This window comes from Protopterus annectens, chromosome 12.part0, assembly GCF_019279795.1.
Source record: "Protopterus annectens isolate FY-2018-M chromosome 12.part0, PAN1.0, whole genome shotgun sequence".
Taxonomy (NCBI): domain Eukaryota; kingdom Metazoa; phylum Chordata; order Ceratodontiformes; family Protopteridae; genus Protopterus; species Protopterus annectens.
The window spans coordinates 1227416409-1227430659 of NC_056746.1; the positions used below are offsets into that span (position 1 = coordinate 1227416409).

Genomic DNA, 14251 nt, shown 5'->3' on the forward strand with positions numbered 1-14251 from the left:
TTATGGTTTTAAATAGATCATCCATGGAATGATGATGCTAAAGCAAGATAATAAAACGTATTTGGTAAATGAAAACATTATGCAGAAAAATGTATAGAAAATAAAGTGTAAAAAGTGGAACAGAGTTAATTTTTTCAGAATATTCACCATTATAACAGTGATTTTTTAATCGTCACATTCGTTTTCAATTTTGCATTTCTTTCAAGAACAATTGTGCTGTCAAACCAAGCATTTATCATGTTTGTTTTTATTCAACTTATAAGTGTTTATAGTTAAAAGAAAATGTGATAATGTGAAAAAAAGACGATTTTGAGTTTTCTACCTTGTGATAAATTGCATCCATTATCTTACAAATAAAACTGGATGATGTGACTTCTGCAGACACTGTCTCTGTGGTTATTGTAATTGAATAATCCTACTCAGACAGGGTTTCCTCTACCATTTAAGGATACCATAAAGACGTGCACCAGTCAACAAAATGTCCTTGCTGCCAAATAAAAAAAGAAAATAACTGGAAATGTTGTCCTCATCTACATGACTCAATCAATCCATACCCAACCCCTTTTCCCATTTTGCACCTGGGGTCGGGATGTCACTTCTACAGTGGCAATCATCTCGAGCCAAAGTTTACACCACCAGGTGGCTAGCCTTGCAGTGGTAGTTTATTCATATCACTCACTCATGCACACACTCTCACCTATGGCATATTTAGAGTGTCCAATCCACCTACTGCATATCTTTAGAACGCGGGAGGAAAACAGAGCACCTGGAGGAAACCCACATGACCACAGGGAGGAAATGCAGACTCCACACAGAAGGCGCCATAGCTAAAAATAGAACCAGAGAACCTCTTGCTGTGAGGCGGCAATGCTAACCGCTGCACCACTGCGGCATATATCTATATGACTCAAAGCTGTCTGAATTTTTATCTACATGGAATAAATGTAGTCAATATACTCACCCCATTTGCTTTACTGAGAGCCTGAAAGTAGATACCATAGCTTTTTAGAGGTGATAGGGGTGCATTCCAGTATCCATTGTAAGTCTTGTTGTCACCTACAGTGAATGGTTGGATTACAGGTAAGTTAACAGGCTTCAGTTCGGCAGCAAAGTAATGAGAAGACTCCAGAATGGAAGCATTTCTGTAGCTAACTGCAACGACAAAGCACTCAATAAGATCAGCTGCTCTACGGGACTTCTGAACACGTTCTTCTTTAACAACAAGTTGGTATGAACTGAAAAGGGAAAAAAGAAAAAGTAATGACAACATGACAAATGAAAAGTGCACATGCAGAAGCTACAACACATTACATGTCTGTAGAATCTATACAACTGATGCTGAATATAAAGGGGTCTTTCACTGCAAGAAGTTATTTAAAGGATTTTCTAATATCTGAGAGAAAAGTTATAAACAGTCATAAGAAGTATTTGAGTCTGTAAAAATAAACAAATACAACACAATATAAAATGTTGTACTCACAGTACATTAAAAAAACTTCTAACAGAAGAGGCAAGAGGTGACACATTAATTTATACCACACCAGCTGACTAAGAAAGTACTAAAAACTTAAAATAATGAAATGGTGGTCAACAGTATAGAATAGAAAAGAATGAAAAAAAAAAATAAAGATAAGAAAATAATACCACAAAATATAAGTCATATAATAACTGGATGTTCAGTGATGTGTAAAGGCAGGTTCCTACTAATCTGGTTTTATTGTTGCATTATTCTTAGCACTATTAAGAAACATTACACAGTTTGAAGTAATAAGCACACTAGATCAATATGCATTCAACACCTTCTTGTTCAATTTCTCTGTAATGGAAATGTGCAGCTGCTGCATGTAATAATATCCTAATGGCTGCATGCAATAGTATTCATGAATAGGACACTCATTCAGATCTTAGGGAGACGCACCAAAGTCAGTATTACTACTGTATATATTCAGAATATAGGGGAACACACCAAAGTCAGTATTACTATCGTACATATTCAGAATATAGGGGAACACACCAAAGTCAGTATTACTACTGTATATATTCAGAATATAGTGGAATGCACCAAAGTCAGTATTACTACTGTATATATTCAGAATATAGGGGAACTCACCAAAGTCAATATTACTACTGTATATATTCAGAATATAGGGGAACTCACCAAAGTCAATATTACTACTGTATATATTCAGAATATAGGGGAACACACCAAAGTCAGCATTATTACTGTATATATTCAGAATATAGGGGAATGCACCAATATCAGTATTACTACTGTACATATTCAGAATATAGGGGAACTCACCAAAGTCAATATTACTACTGTATATATTCAGAATATAGGGGAACGCAACAAAGTCAGTATTACTACTGTATATATTCAGAATATAGGGGAACACACCAAAGTCAGTATTACTACTGTATATATTCAGAATATAGGGGAATGCACCAAAGTCAGTATTACTACTGTATATATTCAGAATATAGGGGAATGCATCAAAGTGAGTATTACTACTGTACATATTCAGAATATAGGGGTACACACCAAAGTCAATATTACTACTGTATATATTCAGAATATAGGGGAACACATCAAAGTCACTATTACTACTGTATATATTCAGTATACAGGGGAATGCACCAATATCAGTATTACTACTGTACATATTCAGAATATAGGGGAACGCACCAAAGTCAGCATTACTACTGTATATATTCATAATATAGCGGAAAATACAAAAGTCAGTATTACTATTGTACATATTCAGAATATAGGGGAACGCACCAAAGTCAGTATTACTACTGCACATATTCAGAATATAGTGGAACACACCAAAGTCAATATTACTACTGTATATATTCAGAATATAGGGGAACGCACCAAAGTCAATATTACTACTGTATATATTCAGAATATAGGGGAACGCACCAAAGTCAATATTACTACTGTATATATTCAGAATATAGGGGAACGCACCAAAGTCAATATTACTACTGTATATATTCAGAATATAGGGGTACGCAACAAAGTCAGTATTACTACTGTATATATTCAGAATATAGGGGAATGCACCAAAGTCAATATTACTACTGTATATATTCAGAATATAGGGGAATGCAACAAAGTCAGTATTACTACTGTATACATTCAGAATATAGGGGAACGCACCAAAGTCAATATTACTACTGTATATATTCAGAATATAGGGGAACACACCAAAGTCAGTATTACTACTGTACATATTCAGAATACAGAGGAACGCACCAAAGTCAGTATTACTATTATACATATTCAGAATATAGGGAAACACATCAAAGTCAGTATTATTCTTTTACATATTCAGAAAATAGGGGAACACACAAAAGACAGTATTACTACTGTACATATTCAGAATATAGGGAAACACACCAAAGTCAGTATTACTATTGTACATATTCAGAATATAGGGAAACACATCAAAGTCAGTATTATTATTGTACATATTTAGAATATAGGGGAACGCAACAAAGTCAGTATTACTACTGTACATATTCAGAATATTGGGAAACACATAAAAGTCAGTCTAACTAGTGTACATATTCAGAATATAGGGGAATGCACCAAAGTCAGTATTACTACTGTACATATTCAGAATTTAAAGTCAGTATTACTATTGTACATATTCAGAATATAGGGGACTGCATCAAAGACAGTATTACTACTGTACATATTCAGAATATAGGGGAACGCACCAAAGTCAGTATTACAACTGTATATATTCAGAATATAGGGGAACACACCAAAGTCACCATTACTACTGTATATATGCAGAATATAGGGGAATGCACCAAAGTGAGTATTACTCCTGTACATATTCAGAATATAGGGAAATGCAGCAAAGTCAGTATTACTACTGTACATATTCAGAATATAGGGGAACGCAACAAAGTCGGTATTACTACTGTACATGTTCAGAATATAGGGGAACGCACCAAAGTCGGTATTACTACTGTACATATTCAGAATATTGGCGAACACACCAAAGTCAGTATTACTATTGTACATATTTAGAATATTGGGGAACGCACCAAAGTCAGTATTACTACTGTACATATTCAGAATATAGGGGAATGCACCAAAGTAAGCATTACTACTCTACATATTCAGAATATAGCAGAATGCACCAAAGTCAGTATTACTAATCTACATATTCAGAATATAGCGGAAGGCACCAAAGTCAGTATTACTACTCTACATATTCAGAATATAGCGGAATGCAACAAAGTCAGTATTACTACTGTACATATTCAGAATATAGGGGAACACACCAAAGTCAGTATTACTGCTGTACATATTCAGAATATAGGGGAAGGCAACAAAGTCAGTATTACTACTGTACATATTCAGAATATAGGGGAACGCACCAAAGTCAGTATTACTACTGTACATATTCAGAATGTAGGGAAATACATCAACGTCAGTATTACTATTGTACATATTCAGAATATAGGGGAACGCACTAAAGTCAGTATTACTACTGTATATATTCAGAATATTGTGTAACGCACCAAAGTCAGTATTACTACTGTACATATTCAGAATATAGAGAAAAACATCAAAGTCAGTATTACTATTGTACATATTCAGAATACAGGGGAACGCACCAAAGTCAGTATTACTACTGTACATATTCAGAATATAGGGGAACGCACCAAAGTCAGTTTTATTACTGTATATATTCAGAATATAGGGGAACGCACCAAAGTCAGTTTTATTACTGTATATATTCAGAATATAGGGGAACACATCAAAGTCAGCATTACTACTGTATATATTCAGAATATAGGGGAACGCAACAAAGTCAGTATTACTACTGTACATATTCAGAATATAGCGGGAATGCACCAAAGTCAGCATTACTACTGTACATATTCAGAATATAGGGAAACGCAGTAAAGTCAGTATTACTACTATACATAATCAGAATATAGGGGAACGCACCAAAGTCAGCATTACTACTCTATATATTCAGAATATAGGGGAATGCACCAAAGTCGTTATTATTACTGTACATATTCAGAATATAGAGGAACGCACCATAGTCAGTACTACTACTGTATATATTCAGAATATAGGGGAATGCACCAAAGTTGGTATTACTACTGTACATATTCAGAATATAGGGGAATGCACCAAAGTCATTATTACTGTTGTACATATTCAGAATATAGGGGGAACACACCAAAGTCAGTATTACTACTGCACATATTCAGAATATAGGGAAACATCAAAGTCATTATTACTACTGTACATATTTAGAATATAGGGGAACGCACCACAGTCGGTATTACTACTCTACCTACTCAGAATATAGGGGAACGCACCAAAGTCAGTATTACTATTGTACATATTCAGAATATAGGGGAATGCACCTAAGTCAGTATTACTACTGCACATATTCAGAATATAGGGGAACGCACCAAAGTCAGTATTACTACTGTACATATTCAGAATATAGGGGAAGACACCAAAGTCGGTATTACTACTGAGCATATTCAGATTATAGGGTAACGCACCAAAGATGGTATTACTATTGTACATATTCAGAATATAGTGGAACGCGCCAAAGTCAGTATTACTACTGTACATATTCAGAATATAGGGAAACATCAAAATCAGTATTACTATTGTACATATTCATAATGTAGCGGAATGCACCAAAGTCAGCATTACTACTGTATATATTCAGAATATAGGGGAAAGCACCAAAGTCGGTATTACTACTGTATATATTCAGAATATAGGGGAATGCACCAAAGATGGTATTACTATTGTACATATTCAGAATATAGGGGAACACACCAAATCCGGTATTACTGCTGTATACTTTCACAACGTAGGGGAACGCACCAAAGTCAGCATTACTACTGTATATATTCAGAATATAGGGGAACGCACCAAAGTCAGTATTACTATTGTACATATTCAGAGTACAGGGGAACGCAGCTAAGTCAGTATTACTACTGTATATATTCAGAATATAGGGGAACGCATCAAAGTCGGTATTACTACTGTACATATTCAGAATAAAGTGAAACACATCAAAGTCAGTATTACTATTGTACATATTCAGAATATAGGGGAACGCACCAAAGTCAGTATTAATACTGTACATATTCAGAATATAAGGAAACATATCAAAGTCAGTATTACTATTGTACATTTTCAGAATATAGGGGAACGCACCAAAGCCAGCATTACTACTGTGCATATTCAGAATATAGGGAAACACATTAAAGTCAGTATTACTATTGTACATATTCAGAATACTGGGGAATGCAGCAAAGTCAGTATTACTACTGTATATATTCAGAATATAGGGGAATGCACCAAAGTCATTATTACTACTGTACATATTGAGAATATAGGGGAACGCAGCAAAGTCAGTATTACTACTGTATATATTCAGAATATAGGGGAACACACCAAAGTCAGTATTACTATTGTACATATTCAGAATATAGGGGAACGCACCAAATTCAGTATTACTACTCTACATATTCAGAATATAGGGGAATGCACCAAAGTCAGCATTACTACTGTACATATTCAGAATACAGGGGAACACACCAAAGTCAGTATTACTATGGTACATATTCAGAATATAGGGAAACGCCTCAAAATCATTATTACTACTGTACATATTCAGAATATAGGGGAACACACCAAATCCAGTATTACCAATATATATATATATATATATATATATATATATATATATATATATTCCACCCTTTACAGCAGTAACCTTATTTGAAAATACTTAACAGCAAATACTAGAGTGCTCATCACAAACCATCTGTGGCTATCTTAACATTAATTGGAATAGCAACTGTTTTATTTTATTTTTTCAAAGGTACCTCAAAACTAAAAAGCCTGTGCGAAATTTATAACTTGTGCTTCCCAACTTATTATGACAATCTTTTACTAGCTGACAAACTAAGTTTACCTCTCTAATATATTTGCTTGAACACATTTTTTTCCTGCTTTTATCAATCTCTTCACAGCTGTGTAAAATAGATGTCCAGCATTATGTAAAAAGTAATATCAAGGTCAATCATATGTATTTCACCTGAATTAAAGTCACTAATTTAAAGTGGGAATCTAGCATGGAAAGACTGGGGTCAAGATCCGCAAACTATTCGTAAACTCAACTTTCATTAATTCAAAGATGATATGAGAGCTGAAACAAACACTGTAAAAGCCCAGTACTTTAGTCCTCATACTTCTTGTCTTAGCTATCCCAAAAGCGATTTGGAAACATATCATAACTTAATGAATTAAAAAATATTCCTCAAAGAAAATGCACTGTCAGTTTTAGGCACTTAATGATTGAATTCATTAATTGTAACATCCCATGACCTCATATATTATCTGACAAACAGGATTTGGTTAACATTTAAACAAACCTGTCATGTCCACAGCCAAAATATTATCAAATCCATCTTTCCCTTTAAAAAAACATAAGAAAACTATCGAGGGACATCTTACCACACTAGATGTCATGTACATTCACTATTTACATACAAAATATCTTATTAAGGGTGAGAAAGTTTTATCAGAACAATTAACCTGCATCTTCTTATCACTGATGCAGTAGCTATAAAAGTATTAAATCCCAGATTAGAATATTTCCTACCTATCCCAACATCCCCATCAGACCACCATGGTAGAGTTTTACAAAAGAGTTGAACAGAAAATACTAATGTTTATGCATTTGTCTAAAAACTGAGAATGCTGTTGTGTATCTCTGCAAAACGCTGGCTTCAGGGTTAACTAACTGCAAAATTCATTAGCCTTTAAACTTCTTATCACAATATATTGTGATTTTTCACAAAAAAAAAAAACATAAATAAATATGATCTGCCTTACCTGTTAATACGCAATGACAATCAAAGTGAAGACACAGCAATTCACTTTAGGAATCAAAGAAAGATCTCTCACTTGACTAACTTCAGCATGTTGGAATTGTGTTCATTTATTACTGCGCAAGCTATCTAAATCTTCAACAAAAGTCTTAAAAAGAAAACATAAATGTTCCTGTTTTCCAAGAATCTGGTTAGCGTTTGATGAATTAAAAAGGTCTCAGTTTTGTTCTTCACTCAGCCTTCCTTCTTTTCTCAACCTTACTTTAATCTTCCTTATATTGTCCATTCGGTCTTTTCACACTTCCTAACCATATTTTCCCGTCTTATGAGTTTTTAATTTATTATTTTTATGTTTGTGAAGTCAGAGGACCTGAACTACTGTGAATATGTTGTAATATGTCATTCGATACCTCCAGAAATGTGCTGTATATGTCTTTCTCTAAAACTACCTTTCTAAACTTCATGTATCTCCTAAGCTATGAAACTGCAGTACCTACCCTCAGCAAACACTAAAGCACACATTAAAAGCAAAACCTAATACCATGCACAAGCCTACACCCAATGGCCCCAGCCCCCAAGAACAAAGCCAATAAGGCAAGTAAACATTTTACCTAGTATTCTTCTCATAGGGTATTCTACTGTATGACATGGCCCTCATACAAGACTGGACAAGAAGAAAAGATGGCTAGGTGGTTATTTGGAGCTAAGATCTACAACATTATTCATGCACTCAAGTCACTGCACTACAGGCACCAATATGATTCTGTCATAGTCTATGTGGGTGTAAATGACCTGAGATGTACATATTTGGACTATATGAAAAAAGACATTATGGATCTCTCTGAATATGTGTCACAGGTATGAGACTTGCAGTGAGTAACATTCGACTTTCACCAAGGATGACAAAAAAATGATTGAGTATTAATAATAGCCTTAGTTTCTGGTGTTTCTCCAGGAAAATCCAATATTATATCAGTATGGGAGAACATGGATTATAGACCATGTTGGTTTGCCAAGGATGACCTGCACCATCATCTCCCCCCAGCATTTTAGATATTGGCTAAAGTGTTACCCATCTTTTACAGCCTTTTTAGGCAATGTCAAATGACAAATCTACAGATAAAATAGCACAAAAAAAAGTAGAAGAAGCCTTAAATTATTATTGTTCAATGCTTGGATCCAAAACAAGAAAATCCACACCCTACAAGTTTTTCTTATATTCTACACATTTAGGCCAACAGCAAATCAGACTGAGGCTAAAAATAGAGGTGTCTGGATCTATGTTATCAAGAAGTACAATTCCAGGTTGGTTAAACAGGCTGATGCTCTGGAGTAAATCCATATCCAAGTCTTCGTAGACAAAGTTCCTTACCATGTACTGGCAAGCTACAGGTCACCCTCTTTGTCCCATGTAGCTTACAGCTCTTAATCTTGACCTACTGGAGGTGCTCACCATCTAAGCAAATGCCCTATTCATGGAAGACTTTAACTACCCACGACATAATGGGAAATGTACACTGCCTCTAACTCATGAGCACAATGTTTCCTGGACTTTCTCAGCACAAGCACCCTAGACCAGATAGTGTGCACTCCAAGCAAACTATCAAATATATCAGACCTAGTACTGACCAATATGGGAAAATGCTGCATTCCCTCATCTGAACTAGTACTCACCAAAAAGGGCGAATGTTACATTCCCTCATTGGACCTTGCACTCACCAAAATGGGAGAATCTCTCATTCCCTCATTGGACGTAGTACTGACCAACATGGGAGAATGTTGCATTCCCTCATTGGACATAGTACTGACCAACATGGGAGAATGTTGCATTCCCTCATTGGACCTAGTACTGACCAAGATGGGAGAATTTTACATTCCCTCATTGGGCCTAGTACTGGCCAACATGGGAGAATTTTGCATTCCCTCATTGGACATAGTACTGACCAACATGGGAGAATGTTGCATTCCCTCATTGGACATAGTACTGACCAACATGGGAGAATGTTGCATTCCCTCATTGGACACAGTACTGACCAACATGGGAGAATGTTGCATTCCCTCAATGGACCTAGTACTGACTAACATAGGAGAATGTTGCATTCCCTCTTTCTTGTTATATCCTCATTACTGCAGTCAGACCACAACCTGTCTAATTTGAAATAAAAATTAACCCAGAAAACCCAACTACATCAGGAACAGTTAGGAGCTATTCTAAAGCAAGTTATATCATATTAAAAGACAGCTTGCCAAAATTCACTGCTCTCTAAACCCTGAAAAAACAGCTACCTATGCAACATTATTTACAGAAACCCTGTACAAACATGAAAATGGGTGTACTGAAACAGGCATACCCACCAGGAGTAAGTCCAGATCTAACACAAAAAAAACAAACCCCACTGCTAGAATCCTTACCATAACAGGGTATATAACAGAAAAAAAAATATTTTGGCCAAAATCAGATACAGCAACTCTCAAAGGGACAAGAGCACTCTGATTCAACTAAATAAGAGAGGTCAAATAAAGTTCAACTAGGCCAATTGCAAGGTCAGGATAGCCTCCTAGGATAAGGACAATCAGAAGGTCTTTTCCAGCTGTGTCAAGAAAAGGTAACACTCAGCAGTGTGCAGACTGCAGAATTGGTGGTAAATGGAAAAACTTTCACTACCAGGGTGACATAACGAATTTACTGGATAATAAATTTAGCTCTAACTTTACCCCCCCCCCCCTACTCATTGTGAAACTGCTTCTAACATAACCAACCAATTAATAACAGGAAGCAAGTTCTGGTTGTACTTGCTAATGCTAAATAGACTACTTCAATGGGACCTGTTGGTGTCCCTGGCACCTTCTAAATAGCCTAAAACATGACCTAGCAAGACCACTTGAGGCACTCTTCAGCTACAGGCTCAAAATATGTTTCATGCCAGGTGAATGGAGGACTGCAATGGTAAAACCACTTCATAAGGGTTAATGACCAACTGATCCAAGGAACTACAGACCCATAAGTCTAACAAGTCTTGATATGTAAAGTCATGGAACAAATTATTATGGAAATGATTAACAAGGATATCGACAACCTACATATACTGGACCCATCCCGGTTTGGCTTTTCTAAGGGAAAGTCTTGCCTACTTGAACTTGTAGAATTCCTTGAGAGGATCACCAAGATTATGGGTGATGGGAAAATGGTACATACCACCTTCCCTGACCTGACAAAGGTGTTCAATATGGTACCTCACTCAAGTATTGTTGACATACTAGGCATAAATTTCTTCATAACTCACTGGATTGAATACTGGCACACAGATAGGACCAGTGAAGTCAAAATCAGTGAGACCACCTCCACCAGGAGACTGGTCACCAAAGGAGTGCCCCAGTGCTCTGTGGTAAAGCTGTTCCTGTTTGACATCATTTTTGCAGAAGTCAAGGCTAATGTCAAAGGGCTCTGCCTCACCAAGTTTACAGATGACTGCAAAGTTTAAAATGAAAGCGATCATAAATACCCCCAATGACACCAACATCTTACAAAAGGGTCTAACGCAAACAAATGACTGGTGTGAAAACCACAGATTAAAACTCAACATGAAGAAATGCATTATAATTCCCTTTGGAAAATTGTCCATCCAAGCTAATTACTCCATTGATAAAACACCCCTAAGAGTTGACCCACATGGGATCTGGCAACATATATAGACAGTAATCTGGCTTTTGATCAACATATAACCAATATAGTAAGAACGCCATTTTATGCTAGCCAACTCTTAACCAAGGGTATGGCATCCGGGTCAAAGGAAGTTATACTACCCCCCAGCTCAGCCCTTATAACACCCATTAAGAGCAATGTCCTCTTTGGCATGTACCTAACCAGGGACTTGCAGCATTTGGAACTCTCTCAAAAGCTCCTCACCTGGAGAATCCATGGTATGAATACTCTGTTCTACGCAGAATGTCTTAAAGTCCTATCTTTGAACTCAGTCTCCTACAGGTTACTGAAAGGTGAACTATGCTTGGCATATAAGGTATCCTCAGATCCAACTCTGATGGAGCTGTTGCACATCCATAAAACAAACAACACCAGAAACACTAGACCCAAGGACAAGAACTTTACCTGCGACATTAATAGAACATGCTGGAGGGACGGATATTTGTCTCAAAGGATCCCATGCTATGGAATAAGCATCCCATCTACATGAAGCACAGTTAATCCCTAAGCCTGTTCAAATGAAACCTTGATAACTGCATGGGAAATCACAAATTCATGCATGGTTCGGCCCCCAAATGTATGATGAACAGAGACTTACAGTAAGTAAATGAAACACTAATTAGCTACTTTGTTATTAACACACACCACCATCTATGCATCTAAGGAACTTAGGGACAAAACTGGCTTGGGTTGCATAACTCGTCTTCTAAAGACCCTGGTGATCACTAGTCTAGAATAAGTTTATGAACCTATGAACTACAATGTACCCCTTCTTTGTGCTTGTTATGTATGCAATAGCACCTATGGCATTCGCTTTTATACCTGGGGTAATTATGATATATATCCGTATACATATTTTCCATGTGACTTTGTCTCCTTGCCCAGGTTTAGGCTAAAAAAGGGCCTTATGCCAACTCACTCATCTGTTTAAAATACAAAGAAGTAAACAAAAAATAAATACATTTTCTTCTTCAACAGACCGGTAAAAACTGACACCCCTTGTAAACCTTTAAGCATGTTAAACTGACTACATATCATGAACAGAATGACAGTGTGCAAGACAAAAAACACACTAAGAGACCTCTACTAGATGATAGATAAATATATATATGTATATATATATATATATATATATATATATATATATATAGGAACTCTTTATAATCCTGAAATTCAGAAATATCGAATTTCAGAATCCTGAGATTATAAAGCCGAAAGCTCAAAACACCAAAACCCCAGAAGCTCGAATTTCAATATCCCGAAGTTCGGAGATGTTGAAGTAGTGCTTTTGGTTTTGTGGTGTATGAACAGATAGGCCGAAGTTCAGGTAAGTATTTATGTTTAAGGGTTTTGGTTAGGGGCTTTAGTGTGTGTGTGTGTGTGTGTGTGTGTGTGTGTGTGTGTGTGTGTGTGTGTGTGTGAGTGTGTGTGTGTGTGTGTCAGTGTGTGTTGTGACTGTGTAGTGTGAACTTGGAGTTTGTATAATTAAGTGGGGAGGGTGTGGGAGGTGCAGCCCCCCACATGAGGGGTGCAGAGGACCTTGCCCCCATGCTTGTATGTAGTGTAGGTTTGTGTGAGGGGGTAAGGTGTGTGTATGTGTGTGGTTAGTGTAGGATTCGCGATTTTAAAATTTGCACTTCTGGGGTTTCGGGATTGTAAGGTTTCAGCTTTATGATCTCGAAATTCTGAAATTCGATATTTCAGGATTATAAACTGAACATATATATATATATATATATATATATATATATATATATATATATATATTTATTCAAATGACCACCTCATTTTGTGAAGAAAAATGATCAACACTTTTTTTTTTATACTCTGCCTCTTGTACCCCTTAATTGAATGCAATGAAATCTGATATCTCTGTATCTAAATAGATAAAAACTAAGCATGGTGACCTTAGTCGAGCAATGTACCTTATGGCCATGCCTAAATTATAGATCATTTTGTCATCACTCAACTGTCTGGATGCATTAATGTTACTTACATTAAGATAAATAACATGAACAAAGAAAAACAACATACATAGTCATATATGTACTCATTCCCAAATTATATGTTTAATCCAGTTCAGGGGAGGAGCTAGTGCCTGTACCAGCTATTAGTGTGTGCAAGGCAGAGAAATGAATGAATTAATGTAATGGTGAGCCATCCTACTCAGGGTGTACATGTGCAAGTTTCACAAAAACACACAGACGTCAGGCCTCAGAATATCCCTGGGCATGCATTATTTAGACAGTAACACTTATTCTGTTGGGCATTATTGCTTGCATAAAAATGACTTAATACGTACTTTACATGGAGACAGTTTTGTACAGGCCAGAGAAGTTTAGCCAGCATCATTGCATAACACAGTTGTTTGTTCAAAAGTCCTTCTACCTGCATGTATAAAATGGCTTGACCCTGATACACAACACGTTAATTAGAGTAGAGGTTGTTCGGGCTTAGTATTTGCAGTGCAACAGATAATTTTAAAGAAATTAGAGATAAGGAAAGAGTCCAACTGCGCATTCCTTGACTTGGAGAAAGCATATTACAAGTTCTCAAGAAAGCTGATTTGGGTAATCCTGTGGTGGTTTAAAGTCCCAGAAACATTGTTAGAATTAGCGCAGGCTACAAAGACCTAACTACTCA

General features: G+C 36.3%; 1 protein-coding gene across 1 annotated transcript in view; it reads right to left on the minus strand.

Annotated features, from left to right (window-relative positions):
* PTPRT (protein tyrosine phosphatase receptor type T) overlaps positions 1-14251 on the minus strand; it is a 3212182-nt gene that overhangs the window by 668666 nt on the left and 2529265 nt on the right. Inside the window, exon 18 of the mRNA XM_044089009.1 lies at positions 962-1235. Coding sequence (XP_043944944.1) covers positions 962-1235 — 274 coding nt within the window. The remainder of the gene's footprint in view (positions 1-961; positions 1236-14251) is intronic.